The sequence below is a fragment of the Dasypus novemcinctus genome, chromosome 18, assembly GCF_030445035.2.
Source record: "Dasypus novemcinctus isolate mDasNov1 chromosome 18, mDasNov1.1.hap2, whole genome shotgun sequence".
NCBI classification, from domain to species: Eukaryota; Metazoa; Chordata; class Mammalia; order Cingulata; family Dasypodidae; genus Dasypus; species Dasypus novemcinctus.
This window is the reverse complement of record NC_080690.1, coordinates 11,631,865-11,649,470: the sequence shown is the minus strand read 5'-3', so window position 1 is coordinate 11,649,470 and position 17,606 is coordinate 11,631,865. Positions and strand designations below refer to the sequence as shown.

At 39.7% G+C, this 17,606-nt stretch overlaps 1 protein-coding gene across 2 annotated transcripts in view; it reads right to left on the bottom strand.

Annotated features, from left to right (window-relative positions):
* The window catches only part of ADAMTS18 (ADAM metallopeptidase with thrombospondin type 1 motif 18), a 159,524-nt gene that overhangs the window by 86,787 nt on the left and 55,131 nt on the right, over positions 1-17,606 (bottom strand). Inside the window, exons 2-4 of one of the 2 annotated variants that reach the window (XM_058279675.2) lie at positions 4,245-4,527; positions 1,851-2,044; positions 1,479-1,562 (exon numbers count right to left, since the gene is read on the bottom strand). In XM_058279675.2, the coding sequence (XP_058135658.1) occupies positions 1,479-1,562; positions 1,851-2,044; positions 4,245-4,527 (561 nt within the window). Of the gene's footprint in view, positions 1-1,478; positions 1,563-1,850; positions 2,045-4,240; positions 4,528-17,606 lie in introns of both variants that reach the window. The other variant, XM_058279676.2, reaches the window with a different exon arrangement.

The following is a 17,606-nucleotide window of genomic DNA, read 5'->3' as shown; positions in this document are numbered from 1 at the left end:
CATGTTTCTAGGTAGAAAGGTCGGTAAAGGAAAATGAGCTAAATTTGGAGGCAATGAGTAAAACACTCCTCTATTTTAGGACAATTTCACAATATTCAAATTAAAGTTTCAGTAGCCTATTTCATGATCGATTATATTTCTACAACAAATAACCTAACATCAGTTAAGAACACCTCCATTCATCTCGAGCTGGTACCACCACTACTAGACTGTTATAACTTTTAGAGCATAATGAATTAATGATGATAAAGATCAATGGCTTATTCAATAGAGCAGACTTTTAAGAAGGCAGTGACCATAGCATATATTCCTCTACATCAAAGTGGCCAGCACAGGGCCTGGCACGTCATAGGTTTCAATCAGCCAACCAACCAACCAACCACTCAATCAATCAATAAAATGAAATTTCACTGAATGAATGAATGAATGAACAAATAGTTTAAAGGGTGATACAGATCCTACCCTTTAGGATGAAATAGGCTCTACCCTTAATCACATCAAAATGTTTGCTTAAAACTAGTAACTTTGGTCAAGCTGAGAGTTTTTAGACAAGACCTTTAATTTTCAGTGAATTAGGATGTCCCTCGGAATGTATAAATGGTAGGTCAAAGACAAAAATGTTTCCCAACCAACACACACACTTACTATCTTTCTAAAATTCCAAGACTCATTTGAAAAGTTGTTAACCTCTGTAAGTCTACACACCTGGACAATTAGATTAAGTTTTGTCTTGTCTCTGATTCCGTGCTTTGTACCTTCTTTATTGGGGTTACAGCTGAAGAGGAAAAGCCTCAGGGGACTTAAAAATAGTCTGTTTGACTGAAAATTCCTACCTAAGGAAAATACAATTTCAACATCAAAACACTACAAAGAAGTGAGTACCATGCAATTTACACTTTTATTATATGTTCTGGTTTTATAGTTTGATCCATGTCTGTGTCTTGCCCTTCACTATGATCAGTCCAAAGGCAGTTAATATTCCTTATTTTCTATAGTACCTAAGATGGGAGCTAAGGAGAAAGTAGGTGTGCTACAAGAATTTTCTGATGATTTATTTTCAGCATATTTTCAAAATATCCTTGTACTTGCAATTACCCAGCATATCCAACTTGTGAAATCTAACTATTCTTAAATTTATAACCAAACTCAGCTTATCTGTGTAGCCTACACTATACTTATTTTTCTTTATGATGTAATATTCATATTCTACATCTGAATTTTTATTATACATGCATACTTAATCATATTTTATGTGCATATGTATATTTATACCTGCATGTATATATAAACAATTATTTTGTGGTGTTTTAGTTATTTGTTTACCCAGCCCTATTAGATTGTACCTTCCTTGAGAGCAGGGTCCACATATTTTCAAATCTGAATTTTGAATGTCTAGTACAGGGACTGGCACACAGTATGTGTTCAATAAATGTATTCAGAGTAACAGAATGAAGAAATAAATGCCGTTTACCACTTACAGGTTCTTGCTCCAGAAGAATGAGGCTCACCACAATAATGTTGATGTCACTGCCAATAGTCCCATCTTTAAATAGGCTAGAAACCTATTGGAACAATTAAAATCAAAAGAAAAGAAAAGAAATCCCAGCATTTCCAAAACTGCGAGGGATGGAGGTGGAGGTGGGAAATCAATCACATATATTTATAAGGATGTCAGCTTCGATTTTACCTAATACATGATGTACTTATGAAACCAATTTCCCCAAATCTCAATTATTTTTCTCAATAAAATCCTGTGGCTACATCTGCTATTCAATTTGTGCAAGGGAAGTCTATGATTTTTAGTTCCTGTGGAGAGCCAGAAGGGCTGAAGTCTTGACAACCTCCCTTACCATGTTCATTACTGTGAGAATGTACGTGGTGACATTTCCCTTGCCATGCTTCTCCACCATTTTCTTATCTGCTACCACAAGGGTTTCCACATTTAGGCCCTTTTGCGACTTTCCAGCTGATCTTCTGGGTCGCCCTGAGCTCCCGTATTCGTCAAACCGTAGATAGGTGTCCTCCGTGGGAGGCTTCGGTGCATCTGCAATGAACACAAGAGCATTTGGGAGGGATATCAGTAGAGAATATCTGGAAGACTTGGGATGAGAGAGAAATCTAAAGAAGGGGAGAAGAGAAGCCATGTAACCACCTCTTCACTAGTCCATCGATAAGTCATCAGTGCCTACCATGGTGTCTACCACATGCATACCATGGAGTCAAGAACAATTTATGCAATGGTTAGGTACATGGGTGGGTGACTTCATGAACTTGAAAGTCACAAACAAGCCACAATTCTGGGTGGTAGAATAGATCAAGGAATATCAATTTTGTGGAAGGAGGCTCTAAAAATCAGAAAAAAATCTATTTTATTTTAGTACTCAAAAACTGCAGAAATAGGTAATATGCTTTACATCTATATTTATAATATTATCTATATAAAATACAAACTCATGTAGAATACTGTCCATGCCTTATACTTTTATCTCCTACAAACTGTAACAAAGCACATGATAAGTAGTCAATAAGGACTCATGGGCCTATTACAGACTTAGTTCTTGGGGAAATGGCATTTGTCAAGGGTGATATTAAAATTTTATCAGACATTTTTCATACCTGATAAGGCATGGGCAGCAACTTAGCAGTAGGAATACCAGCTATGGTCCTTTAAGAAGAGACCTGGAAATCCATGTTGGGTCAGTCATGGTTAGTTTACGGATAATGGCAAGTCTAAGGAGTAGGACTGGAACAGCAGGGAAGGAAAGCTCAAGACAGTGACAATTTTCTAACTAGCACAGAAATATTTCAACACTTTAACAGCTGGTACAGTCATATAAGTGAAGTCATTACCTGCAAGAGTGAATTTAAAAGATCTAATGATTTAGAGAGTTAGTTTTAAAAACTCAGACTGGCTGCTTATCAACCCTGTGACCCTGAGCAGCAGTTGCCTCATCCATGAAAAGATCATAATACTCATTCATCCAAAGGTTCACATATTAAATATGTATCATTAGTACCATGAATATCATCACTATTATTACTACCACCACTACTACTATATATAGATGCCAGATGAATGTTGCTTGAGGAAGACATTTCCACAGCAGCACAAACACAGAAGCAATTAAAAATGGTAGAAACATCATTTTTCATTACTGTGCCCAATTAACATTTCCATGATGCCAGTTCCTCTTCTCCATGGGTAGAACGATCATCTAGCTGCACTGTCAAATATGGTAGTCTCTTGACATATCAGTCTTTTGAGACCTTAAAATGTGGCTGGTGCAACTGAGGAACTGCATTTTTTATTTAATTTAATGTTAATCAATTTAAACTTTAAAACCCATACTTGACTCAGTTATCGAAAAACTTTTCTAAGTTTGTTTGGAAAAACTTGAGTATATATCTACTTTTTTAAGTGTAAATTTTATGAAATCTAAATACAGATCAAGGATTTCTGACACAAAAGTTAGCATCCAAACTGAAATGTGCTGTATGTGTAAAATAAATGCTGGATTTTGAAAACTTAGTATGAAAAAAGAATGCAAAGTATCTCATTAGACATTTGTTATACTGATTACATATTGAGATGATAATATTTTGTATATATTGGGCTAAATAGTAATAAATATACTTTTAAAATAATTTTACCTGGCTTTCTTTTTTTAACATTTTAAAAAATATGGCTTCTACAAAAATTCCATATGGATCTTGCATTATATCTTTATTAGATAAGGTCTAGAAAATGTAGATGCTTGGGCCTGGGTCACAAACCATATTCCATGGTCCCTATGCTTCACTATGCTTCACTGCCACCTCCCATTATATGTCAATGCCTTGTTTCATGGGAACTCTCTCCTTCATACCCTCAAAAGGAATACTCGGCCACACCTAGAAATTTCCCTCTGATTTCCTTTCTTCAGAAGTAAATGCATTGAAAACCCAGGTACTTTTCTCGAGGGCACAGAAACAAAGATAAGATTGGGACTCTGTGACTAAAAAATAGGAGATGCTGAAAGAGCCAAAAAGGAACCACATCAAAATCTTTTCTAGTTTAGCATAGAGGAATTGATCACCCAGTTGTGGCCAACAGGGATGACTGGTCTCCCTTCTCCAAGCCTAAATAGCATTGAGTGCTCAACATAACGCCCCTTAAAACGCAAAATTACCATACCCAACGGCACTCAAGAAAACCAGCAGAGGACCCACATAAGAACAGAACAAGAAAATGTTTCCTTACATACATTTCTTGCGTCGTCCACAAAAATGCTGCTTTTGCAACCTTCGATGGTGATGATCCCTTTCTTGACTCTGAGACATGCGGGGAATGTGACTTGGGGGTTGACCAGGATAATTCCGACTGGAGCTGGGGTAGACATGATATCGCTGCACCTTCGCCTCTGCCGTCCTTTTGTACAGGACGTGAGGATGGTGGCCAGAAGGTGAGCTGTAGTTGTGCTCCTGGGCCAGCAGCTGAGGTAACGGCGAGATGAGGAATTCATTTTTTTGTGTCCTTATCAAACCTGACTAAAAAGCCAAACAGAAAGAAAATATTACTGCATGCATTCCATTTTTTTCATGTGTTGATTTTCAGCAGCTGCTGATCGAACACTTTCTGTGGATAAGCACAAGGCTAGCTGCTTGACACGTACCATCTCATTTTATCTGCAGCATTAAAGTCGCGGCTGTTGCTCCCCCCATTTTCTGGAAGAGGAAGCTGAGGCTAAGCTAGAAGTGGGAAAGCCAGCACTGGCACCCTGGGTTCCCACCTTCAGAGGCAGTCTCTCAACCACAGTCTAGGCTGCCCATCTTGATGTTTGTGACTGGAAGGCTGGACCACGTGACCTCCTGGGTATCTTTGTATCTATGACATGGTAGACACTGTGGAAGGCATTGGACAGAGAGCTATGGATATAAAAGCAACCCCATCCTCAAGGAGCTTGGAGTGGGTATAGTTTAAAAAAAGACATTTCATCTTATCTAAAAGATACTTGATTCTGTGAATGCTAAATAAAAGAACTAACCAAGTACCACGAGAAGGCAGAAAAAGTAGGGAGCAGTTATGTCTAAGTAGGGGTCTGAGGAGTCCAATGAGCTCTGCCATAATGAAGAGACATATTTACTAAATCCAGAAGGAAGAAGGGAGTCTGGGACGGTGGCATGCCCACCAGTCACAATGGAGCTTTCCAACTTCATGGCAGATTATGTGTATCTCTGCACCTGACATTTCAAACACAACCCAGCCCTTGCCTTTTTATTGTTGTTGTTAAACCTTGTATTCTTGTTCTTTTTGCATTTGGCCCAGAGCTTCCCTGATACTCGGGCTTTACTACTCAAGGGTAAGTCTGTGAACCTGCAGTTCCAATCTCACCTGGAAGGTAGTTAGAAATGCCAACTCGTGGGGCTCACCCCACACGTGCTCTATCAGAATCTGCATTTTATCAAGATCTCCAGGTGATCTGTATATCCTTTGAAATTTGAGAAGCACTGATACCGGCCAGCAAATCTTAAAGTGTACTTAATACTAGAATCACCTGGTGATTAAAAAAAAAAAAAAAGCCAAGGTAGAATCCCATACTAATAAAACCAGATACTCTGCAGGTCTGACTGATGCATTTTTTAACCCCCCACCCCCCTCCACACATACACACAGGTGACTACTCCAATGTACAAACAAGTTTTCAAACCAGGTCTTTAGGCCTCACCTCCTTCATGTGCAAAATGGAGATAATTCTTGTCTACCTTACAAGGTGAGATAAAATAAGGTAATTGTAGAAGCTCTTTATATACCCTGAATTGCTGCTCTGGTGACATTTATCATAAATTATTGAATCAACAATATGTATTTTGCCTCATCTAGATGGCAGGTACTCAGCTAAGTGCTGGGCTTGCAACAGTGCAGGGGCTACACAGATGGAGCATTTGGTCTACTGGGAAGATACAGCTACATCACTATAAAAGTATGGTATAGTATTTTAAGTGGGGTGTTGGTGTAGGGGCAGGGTATCATGCGGATACATAGGAGTTGGTCCCTAACCCAATCTGTGAGGGTGGAGTAGATGGGTGGTGTCAGAGGGACTGTTTCCAGGCCCTATTTTAGAGTGTCAGGATTCAGCTTCTTTCTCCTAAAAGAAGCCCCAGAAAATGTGGTTTGGTTTAGTCCTGATTTTCCTTCCATTTCAGAAGTCTGCTGGATTCCAAGAGATTATCTTATTGGCCACAGCATTGACATGATGTCTAACATCTGGAGACAAAGACAAATGCTTTCCTTCCTTAAACAAACACACACTGAACACCTAATTTATGGCCCAGTTCAAGGCACTGGCATAAACAAAAGAGGCATACAGTAAGCTAATTGAAATAGTTGAAATTTATATCCTCATGGAGAGTATGGGAGGAGAGAATTGATAAACAAGATTAAAAATTTAAATAAGTAAAACCACACAATCTCAGAAATTTTGTCTATGATATCTCCAAGATATATCTCAGAGCAGTCCATCCTTCTTTATCTCCCTGGCATCCATCGCCAAGTTAGTAGATACTTCCGTCTCATTTAGACACTTCCACCCAGTGACCTAAATCCCACCTCTCCTCTACAATGCAGTCTCCCTACATCGGCCAGAGTCCTCTTCAAACACAAGTCAACTCACTTTGTGCATTCCAGTATTAATCCCAAATCGAAATCCCATTTCCTGGCCTGCAAAGCCCTCACAGCCTGCCTCCAGGAGACCAGCCAGACTTGCCTATCTGCTCTCCATCTCCTTCTGGCCATTCTAAACAGGATTCCTCTTTCAATTCTTGAATCAACTAAGTTCTTTCATACATCGAGGCATGTGCACATCCTTCCTCTTGCACCTATTAACCTTCTCCCATCTGCTTGCTGGGCTTTCTGGTGCTCGCAATTTACACCTCATTTAAAAGCCATCTAAAACTACTCCCATCCCACTTTTAACCAATCTCAGGTCACAGTTAATGTGCTCTATTTCTATGTGCTATTTTGTGAAAATACAGCAATTATTCTAGATTTCTGTCTAGAGATCCCTCCTGCCACCCCTCTCATACAATCGCGACATATACTCCATGACAGCAGTAGCCCATCTGTGTTCCTGGTGTCTGCAGAGATTACCACTGGCACATATCATTGAATAAAAGTCTACAAATACTTGCTGAAAATATGAATTAAAGAGTCTCAGAGGAGAGGGGGTTCTGAAGGCATGCCAACGCTTCCTTGCTTTATAGCGGCAAAAACAGAGCTGAAATGTGATGTGTTCAAGATCATTTAAAAAGAGTGTGAACTCTTTCTATATTTCAAGTGTGAAACCAAGAACTCTGCATGTAATACTTTATTTAAACTTCACGACTTCTTTATGAGGAAAACCCTATTTTGAAGCGGAGATTAAAAAGTCAAGTCCTCCCTTCCCTGACCTGCCCTCTCATCAGTGACCTCCTCTCTTCCAAGTTACATGCAGACAAAGGACACCATTTAAAGTCCCCAGCAGACAGAATGAACAGTTAAAGGTGGGTTGGGGGGTGAATTATCCATAAAAGCCCTCCAGCCTTACTAACTTCCTTACCTTGTTCAACTAAATATCAAAGGTCTAAGCCTCTGAAGTGCTGTAACTGGACTAACCGGTTTGGAAGCTTACTCTTTTCTTCCTGTTTCATGAAAACTGTAGGCAACTCAAATGCATAGTGAAAACTTCCATACTTAGAAAACAATTAAAAAAAAAAAAGTGTCATCCTATGTTGGGACAAATGAAGTGGGATGACACAGCCCCAATCTTTCAGTTCAAAGTGACAAGCACAAAAGTCTAGAATGTCTGGTTGTTGGAAGGGAAAAAACACAAGGATTTTACAGTGCTAGATATTAAAGAAAAAAATATTCTTTCATGGTTTGGTTGGTTTGGTGGAAAGCATTGGAATCTGACCAAATAAATACATTTCAGAGTTCGAAGATATAAACCCAGTACATTCAAAAGTAGTCATCTGTTTATTATTTGTAGTGTGCGTGAAATAGTTTGAGTTACTGAACACATGTGATGTCCTGACTGAATAGGGGTGAACAAGACAGATTCTGTGGTTTCATATGGCTTCCAGTCAAATGGCAGAAGCAGGGATTAAACAAGTAAATATCACAAATGGAAAAAAAATATTCCTTTGTGCAATGTGTGAAGAAAAAGAAAGGTGTTCTAGGAGAGGAAATAACTAAAAGAGTGAGAAGAGTGGGGAAGCTGATTTCAGAGGGGGAAGTCAAGGAATGCTTTTCTGAACATGAGCATTTTCAGAGATGCCAGAAGCCCTTTCCAGGTTCATGCAGGGGAAGCCTAGAAGAAAGAAACTGACAACTCATATCTAAGGAGGGAAAAAACTGGGAGAATGGACAAGGTGAGGAAAAAGCAAAGAGACCCAGCTGTCTTTTAGGAAGTGGATGAAGTGTGAGGACATACTCAGGCTTCCCCTAGAATAGAGAAGTACAGGGAAGGCCCCAAGTTCTGTGAGGTGTGGGTACAAAAAGCTGAATGATGGTGGACAAGCTCCTCTCATCTCTTACCCAGGGTTACTTGACAACCTCAACAGACACGTAAAGAGCTGGAATGAACCCCCTACTGGATGCTGTGCTGAAGGGTCAGCTCGAAATAATTCTTCACACGTTAAGTATTCCCTCCCTTCACCTTTACCAATTTTAAAAGACATAGAGTCACGTAATTTAGCTACTAATCAAAATTAAATGGATGCTGACCAAGAGTCAATAATCTTCAGATCATATTTTTCCTTTTATGTTTCAGCAAAGGAGATAAATATGAGAATATCTGTTTTGTTTCAGTTGTTGGTTTCCTGTTTTAGGTTTCATGGCCACAATAATTCTCAAAGGACTCACCTCAGGTATAAATCATGCTTCATGAAATTTGCCTCACTTTACCTTTAAAAATCCTTCTGTAAGTGTTTGATATAGTTATGAATTCCAAAAATAGATATTGGATTATGTTTGTAAACTGGTCTGTACCTGGGTGTGATTAAATTATAATTAGGGCCTTGATTGGGCCACATCAGTAGGGTGTTGAGTCCCCATTTCTTGGTGGGTGGGACTCACAGATAATAGGCATGGCAAAGCACAGAGTTGGAGGGTTTTGGATGTTGGAGTTTCATGCTGAAGTCTTAAGCTGGAGCCCTTGGAAGCAAGCACATACAGGAAGGGAGGAACCCTGAGCCCAGAGAGAACTAAGCCCTGGGAAGAGAGGAACCCAGGAAGCCTGAACTCTGGCAGACATCAGCAGTCATCTCGCGCTAACACATGGAAATAGACTTTGGTAAAGGAAGTAACTCATGCTTTAAGGCCTCCTAACTGTACCCTAAATAAATACCCATTATAGAAACCTACCCATTTCTGGTATTTTGCATCAGCACCGCTTTGGCTGACTAACAAAGAATTTGGTACCAAGAGTGGAGTAGTGCTTTTGCAATTACCAAGATATTGGAATGGTTTTTAAATGGGTAAGGGGTATTTTTTGGAGGAATTCTGAGATGCTTGATGGAAAAGACCCGAATTGCTTTGAATAGGCTGTTGATAGCAATATAGACACTAAAGAAACTTTTTGTGATGCCTTAGAAGTAAATGATGAAACTATGATTAGAAACTTGAGGAAAGGCAGTCCATGCTTTAAAGTTGCAGAGAACTTAGCAAGATTAACTCCTGGTGTTTTATAGAAGGCAGAATTTGAAAATGGTGAGCCTGGGCATTTAGCTGAAGAAATTTCCAAAGTAAACCCAGAGAATGTGGCTTGGTTTCTGCTTGCAGCTTACAGCAAAATGCTACATGAGAGAGAGATACTGAGGACTGAACTGGCAGGCACAAAGAAAACAGAAACTGACTCTGGAAACTCCAAGCCTCTGGAAATCAAGCTCCCAGATGAAAGTACCCCATTGGAGGACTTAACTAAACTTGGAACTTGCAAATCAGGATTGAAGATGCAGTTATGTCAAAAAGATTTGTGGAAAGTCTTACTGTCTGATGGCTTTAGCCCCTGCTTCCCGCATGCTAAACCGAAAGACTTTTTGAAAGAGCTGTATGAACAAAACCACTGGCAGCCTGGAATAAAAGGGACATGGAAAGGGGAGATTGGAGGAGGAATAACGTCTAGAGGAAAACTGTGGAATCTGGGATCTGGAATTAAGACATCACTTTGGGCCAAGAAAGGTAACTCACCCATGTGTACAGAGAGGGTGAGTTTGCACCAGCTGTTGAAGAGGGTGGATATTCCCACCTGATGTTCAGGGAGAGTTTTGCTGCCCCAGAGCACAGAGAGTGTGAAGCATATTTCTCAAAGATTAGGGCAGTTAAGGTCAGCACCCCATAGGTTTAAGAGGAGTGTACCTGTCCCCCATGGGTTAGGGAATGCCAGGTGGTCAACTCACTGCTCTGAGAGGGTTGAACCTGTATGCCAAAGGTTAGGGAAGGCCAGGTGGTCAGTTCATTGCTCTGAGAGAATTGAGCCTGTACGCCAAAGGTTAGGGGGGATGTCATCTTCACATCACTGTACTAGGGGAGTTAAGACTCCAACCCAAGATTGGGTAAGGTTTGGCAATCACCACAATGTTCTCAGAGGGTGAGGTCTAGAACTTGGTTGACAAGGGTGGAACCAAGAAAATGGCCATTGGGCAAGCCTGTGGAAATGGTGGGTTCCTTTAAGGTCCCATGGAGAAGAAAACTTCATCTTAAGAATGCCTCTCAGGGGAAGCAGATGTGGCTCAACTGATAAAGCATTCGCCTACCATATAGGAGGTAGAGGGTTCGAACCCAGGGCCTCCTGGCCCATGAGGTAAGCTGACCCATATGCAATGCTGCCGTGCACAAGGAGTGCCATGCCACACAGGGGTGTCTCCCATGTAGGGGAGCCCCATGCACAAGGAGTGCACCTTGCAAGGAGAGCTGCCCAGCAAGCATAGCCTGCCCAGGAGTGGCATCGCACACACAGAGAGCTGATGCAGCAGATGACACAACAAAAAGAGACACAGATTCCCAGTGCCCCCAAATACAAGTGGACACAGAACAACACAGCAAATGGATGCAAGAGAGCAGACAACGGGGAGGAGCAGGGTGAAGGGGAAATAAATAAATTTTTAAAATCTTTAAAAAAAAGAAAAGAAAAAAAAAGACTGACTCTCAGATTTTGAAATCAAATGGAGGATGCCTTGCAGGCTTACTGAACTGTTCTGGACCCGTAACTCATGTTTCCCTCCGAATTTCTCCTTATTGTAATGAAAATATTTATCCTTTTTCTGCCCATTTGTGTATTGGAAGCAGGTAAATTGTTTTGTAATTTCAGAGATCTACATCCAGGTAGGACTGTGCCCCAAGACAAACTGTATTTCTTTAAATTGATTGTGACATGATTTGTTATTGATTTAAGGGTTTTTTTGAATATTGTAATATCTTTTTGGAATTTAGAGGGTGGAGTGTAGTAGTTTGATATATTTATGAATTCCAAAAATAGATATTGGACTATGTTTGTAAACTGGTCTGTACCTGGGTGTGATTAAATTATGATTAGGGCTTTGATTGGGTCACATCAGTAGAGCGTTGCGTCCCCACCCACCAAGGACTTTTGAGCAAATAGCAAAAACAAACAGAGCCATCTTCTTCAAAACTCCAGAAAACAGATTTAAAAAATTAAGGGCCAGTCAAGAAAATACAGCTTTTTTTTTTTTTAGGAAATACTGGGGGTTGAGCCCAGGACCTTGAACATGCGGAACAGGTGCTTAAGCACTGAGCTACACCCACTCCCCAAGAAAACGCAGCTTTAACAATGGTAGGAGAAGGAGAGTGGATGTGGCTCAAGCAGTTGGGTGCCCTCCTCCCACATGGGAGGTCTCAGGTTCAGTTCCCAGTGCCTCCTGAAGAAGATGAACTGGCACAACAAGCAGACACAATAGATCACTATATACTGACAAAGGGGTTGATTCAACATGAAGATATAACTATTATTCTACTAGTTGTAAATATATAACTATTAAAAATATTTATGTACCTAACAACAGATCCCCAAAATATATAAAGCAAATGTTGACAGATTTTAAGGGAGAAATAGATGATTCTATGTTAAGGATAGGAGACTTCAATACACAAATGGCTAGAAAGCACATGAAGATACCCAACATCATTTACTGACAGGGAAATACTAATCAAAACCACAATGAGGTCTAATTTCATGCCCAAAAGAATGGCTTCTATTAAAAAATGGAAAATAACAAGTGTTGCAGAGGATGTGGAGAAATAAGCACACACATTCATTGCTGGTGGCAATGTAAAATGGTGCAGCCACTATGGAAGACAGCTTGGAGGTTCTTCATAAAGCTATGTATAGAAGTACTATATGACCTGGCAATCCTACTACTAGGTATATAACCAAAAGGATTGAAAGCAGAAACTTAAATAGATAACTGCACAGCAATGTTCATAGAAGCAATAGTCACAATTGCCAAAGGATGGAAGCAACTGAAGACAGTATCAAGCAATGAATGGATAAGTAAAATGTGGTATATATATATATACAATGGAATATTCATCTGTAAAAAGGAATGAAATTCTAGTACATGCGACAACATGGATCAACCCTGAAGATATCAGGTTGAGTGAAATAAACCAGACACAAAAGAACAAATATTGTATGATCTCACTGATTTGAAATAATTAGAATAAGCAAACTCATACATTCAGAATCTAGAACACAGATTCTTAACCTTTTCTGTTCCATGACTCCTTCACCAGTCAGGTGAAACCCATGGACTCCTTACTAAGTCCACATTATACTGTGTCTTATTTAATAAATTCATCACACCCACTCAAAACACCCCCACAAGAATAATGTTTTTTAAATTTCAATTCAAACTCACAGACCCTTGGTTAAGAACCCCTGATCTAGAATATAGGTTATCAGGGGATGGGTGGGGATAGTGAATGGGGAGTTAAGGATTAAAATGTACAGGGTTCCTATTTGGAATGATGGAAATGTTTTGGAAATGGATGATGGTGATGACAGCACAACATTGTGAACATAAGTCACAGAACTGAAATATGTATCTGAATGTGATTAAAAAGGAAAATATTGGACTGTATAAATGGTAACAGAATAAAAAATTTTAAAAACCCATGGAACTATACTACACAAACAGTAAACACTAAGTTAAACCATGGACTATAGATAATAGTATTAATACAAAGATTAAAATGTGCTGTCATGAATTGTAATAAATGTTCCACACAAATGCAAGGGGTTAAAATAGGGAAGCATAGGGAATCCTATATTTTATGCATGATTGTTCTATAAACCCATAACTTATCTAATAAAGAAAAAGAAGAGTAGGAGACTTCAAGATACTACTTTCTTAGCTTTTTTTTTTTTTAAAGATACTTCAATTACATAAATGTTATAGAGAATATACAGGGGATTACCTTATGCCCTGCTCCCCACACCTGCCACATTTTCCCACATTAGCAACATCTTTCATCAGTATGGCATAATCATTGCAATTGATAAACACATTTTGGAGCATTCCCACTAACATGGATTATAATTTACATTGTAGTTTACACTCTCTCCCATTTGAATCTGTAGGTTATGGCTGGATACATAATGGCCTATATCTGTCATCTGTCATTGTAATGTCATTCAGGATGATTCCCAAGTCCTGAAAATAGCCCCCTATTACACCTGTTTTTCCCGATCCCTAACCCCAGAACATCTGTGAGTCATTGCCTCCACAACAACGGTATTTTGCCCATTGCTAGAATCACAAATAAGTCTGTAGTAGAATACTAGCAGGTTTATTTTAGTCCATTGTTCATTTCCCAATCCTGAGGACTCTAGGATGGTGATGCCCACTCCACCATTAATTGAGGGGGCTTTGATTCCATACATCCGATGGATGGGACTCTCTTGCTTGCAGTTATAAGCACTCTCTGTTGCTTGGTATGTTGTCCATCATCTCCTCCCTGTTAGTTGTTCTGAGTGAGTTCATTGAACTGGAAAGTAGGTGTTGCAACTCTGTTGAGATTCGGGGCCCATCTGGCACATGGACAGCCCAAAGATTTAAGATTCTTGGTGTACACCGACCAACTCTAGTGCTAATTATAGGTTCAAATAGAAGGACAGAAGAGTCATGCATAGGGAAACCACTAGTAAGTGTAACTCTGTCACAGTTGGGAGCATAAATACCAGATCATGGCCCACTGGCAAGGGGCCAAATTCCTGAGCTATCTGCCCTAACTATAGTGTCTGGAAGTCTCCATATCCCTGAGGAGCATTGCTATTTGGGGTAGTATCTACTTCGGCTGTCAGCGTGATCCTGTTGACATGTGCATAAGTGCTACCTCTGGGATGTCCCCTCAACTCACTTTGAAGTCTCTTAGCCATACAAACTCATTTGTCCTTAGATTTTCATCCTTTTGGTCAGGGTCAGTTTGTTTTTTTTTCTTTCCTCCAGATGCATGCTTGTTGGCACTTAGTAGCAATCCCGTGATGCCAGTGACGCTCATCCCCAGGAGTCATATCCTATGCTGGGGGCAAGTTATTGTTTTTATATGCTGAGTTTGACTTAGACAGGGGCCACATTTGAGCAACAAGGAGGCTCCCAGTAGGTAACTTATAGCATCCTAGGTCACTAGGCTAAGTTTCAATTTCAAGAGCAAAGGCTCATAAGTATAGTTATATCAAGTGTCCTTCAATGGAGCATCCTCCTTCAGAGTCATTTCCCTGTACTCGGGGCATTCTTGTTGTTCCATTAGAGAATGTGACAGAGTTCCCCCAAATGGGAATTTGGTATTCTTTTGTTTATTGTGTGACTCTCCAACCATTGTGACAATGCCCCAAGAATCTCTGAACACATTTATATGCTTTATATGAATACCCAGGTAAACTCCCTTCCATCTATCCCCCCTCACTGACACCTTACACAAATGATCATCTCCAGCCAGGCTGTAACCCTTCTGTGACCTAAAACCTCTTCAAAAATGAAACCAATAAAATAGCCACATTCAATTAATAAGAAAATGAAATAATAATGGTACCTTTATACCTAAAAAAATATAGAAAAATTCTAAAAGTAAAAATAATATTTTAAAAAATTGAGATAGGAAAAAATAATGAAAAAATATTTGAAGAAAAAATTTTTTTGACATTTTGCCTTTCATCAATATAAGACTGTTTCCTGTATGTGCAGTCACATTTTCTTCCATTTATTCCCCCAGTGTCTTTTTTTTTTTCATTTTTTCTTCAAAGGGTTTGATGTTGGATATTTGGGAGTCCCCTATATTGTATATGTGACTTTACTGTGATCTAAAACTTTTTTGAAGACATAATTTAAAAAATTTTTTAAGTAATTTAGACACTGAGGAAGAAATGGAAAGGATTGCCCTGCCACTGTACACACAGGACAACACCTATTATAGTGATGAAAAGCATAACATATAAAAGAAGTTTTATGATATTTTTCATTTTTAATACCCAATTTATTTTTTTACTTTAAGTTTTTATAAATTATTATGTATTCTATTTCTAGTCTTTAAACCTATTATTAATATTTAATTTTCCTACTAATTGAATTTGGCAATATATTAGGCTTCATTTTTGAAGAAGTTTTGGATCACAGAGGGGTTCAGTTCAACTATGGCAGGGAGGAGCACTGGTATGGGCTGTCATTGATGGGGGATACATGAGTGGGAGTCCTCCAGGGCATGCATATAGGGTATATAAGTGTGTTTGGATATTCATTGGGTATTGTCATAGTGGGTAGATTAACACACAACAACTGAGAGTACTGAGTTCCCATTCTGGGGAACTCTGTCACATTCCCCAGTGGAGCAGCAACAATCCCCCCAAGTGCAAGGGTAAAGACAAATGAAGAATGATGGTCCAATGATGGGCCTTTGATACTGATGACTATGTTTATGAACCTGTGTGCTTGAAATTTCAACTAGGCCTAGAGCTTCAGAGTGCCTAAAAGTTACCTCCTGAAAGCCTCTATGTTGCTTAAATGTGGCCACTCTCTAAGCCAAACTCAGGATGGAAATGTATTACCTTCCCCCCCAGCATTGGACATGACTACTAGGGATGAGACTCCCTGGCGCTGATGAATTACTACCAACGACCAGCTGGTGATGTAACTAGAAAAAGACCTTGAATAAAAGGGGGAAATGGTAAAGACAAATGAGTTTATCTGGCTAAAAGACTTCAAAATGAGTTGAGGGGTCATTAGAGGGGTCACACTTACACATGTCTCAGCAGGATCCCAGAGAGAGCCAAAGCAGATACAACCCCAGGAAGTGGTGCTCCTGAGGGCTACAGAGACACCCAGGTTCTACAGTAATGGCAGATGACCCTGGAGTTCAGTGCCTTGCCAATAGGCCCTACTTTGGAATTTGTGCTCCTGAGTGTGATGGAGCTGGACTCAGATGTGGCCTCTCTACATATGCCTCTTCTGTCACTTTTATTGAACCTGTGATTGGTGCTGGGGTTTGTGTATGCTCAGGATATTTGAATCTCTGGACTGTCCATGTGCCAGCTTGGCCGTGAGCCTCATCAGAATTGCAATACCTACTCTCTGGTTTGTTGGACGTACCCAGATCAGCTAACAGGGAGGTGACGATGGTCAAACACCACACCAGGGAACCAAGAGAGTCTACAACTGCAAGCAGGAGAATTGCATACATCAGCCATGTGGGATCTCAGTTCCCTCTTGATTTAGAGGTGGAGTGGGCATCACCATCCCAGTCTGCAGGATGGAGGAATAAAATATGGATTGATTAGATTGGACTTAATGGTATTCTACTACTATAGAACTATTGTGACTCTAGCAATGGAAGAAATTATATCATTGATGTGGAGACAGTGGCCACAGGAGTTGCTGAGGACAGGGAGAGGGAAGAAGAGGTGTGATATGGGGGCATTTTGGGGACTTGGATTTGTCCTGAACGATATTGCAGGGACAGATGCAGGACATTATATATCCTGCCATAACCCACTAGAATGTACTGGGGGAGAATGTAAACTACAATGTAAACTATAATCCATGCAGGGTAGCAGTGCCCCAAAATCTATTCATCAAATGCAATGAATGTGCCACATTGATGAAAGAGGTTGTTGATGTGAAAGGAGTGGGATTGGGGAGTGGGGAGTGGGGTATATGGGAACCTCATAGTTTTTAATGTAATATTTTGTGTGATCTATGTATCTTTAAAAAAAGACAATAAAAATTTTGCTTAAAAATTGGGGTATGAAAAAATAATGAAAAAATATTTTAAGAAAAAAACCCTTTTTCTTTTTGACAGTTTGCCTTTCATCAGTGTAAGATGGTTTCCTGTATGTACAGTTTACTGTAAGTACCTGCATGTAGTTATTCTCCCAGTGTCTTTTTTTCCTTCATTTTTTTTCTTCAAAGAAGTTTGAGGTCACAGTAGAGTCACATACAGAATATAGGGGATTCCCATATACCCAACATCCACCCCCTTTCCTGCATCAAAAAGATTTTACATGTGGATGATATCTTTGTTACAACTGATGCACAAATATTGAAACATAGCTACTAACCATTGCCAATGGTTCACATTATGT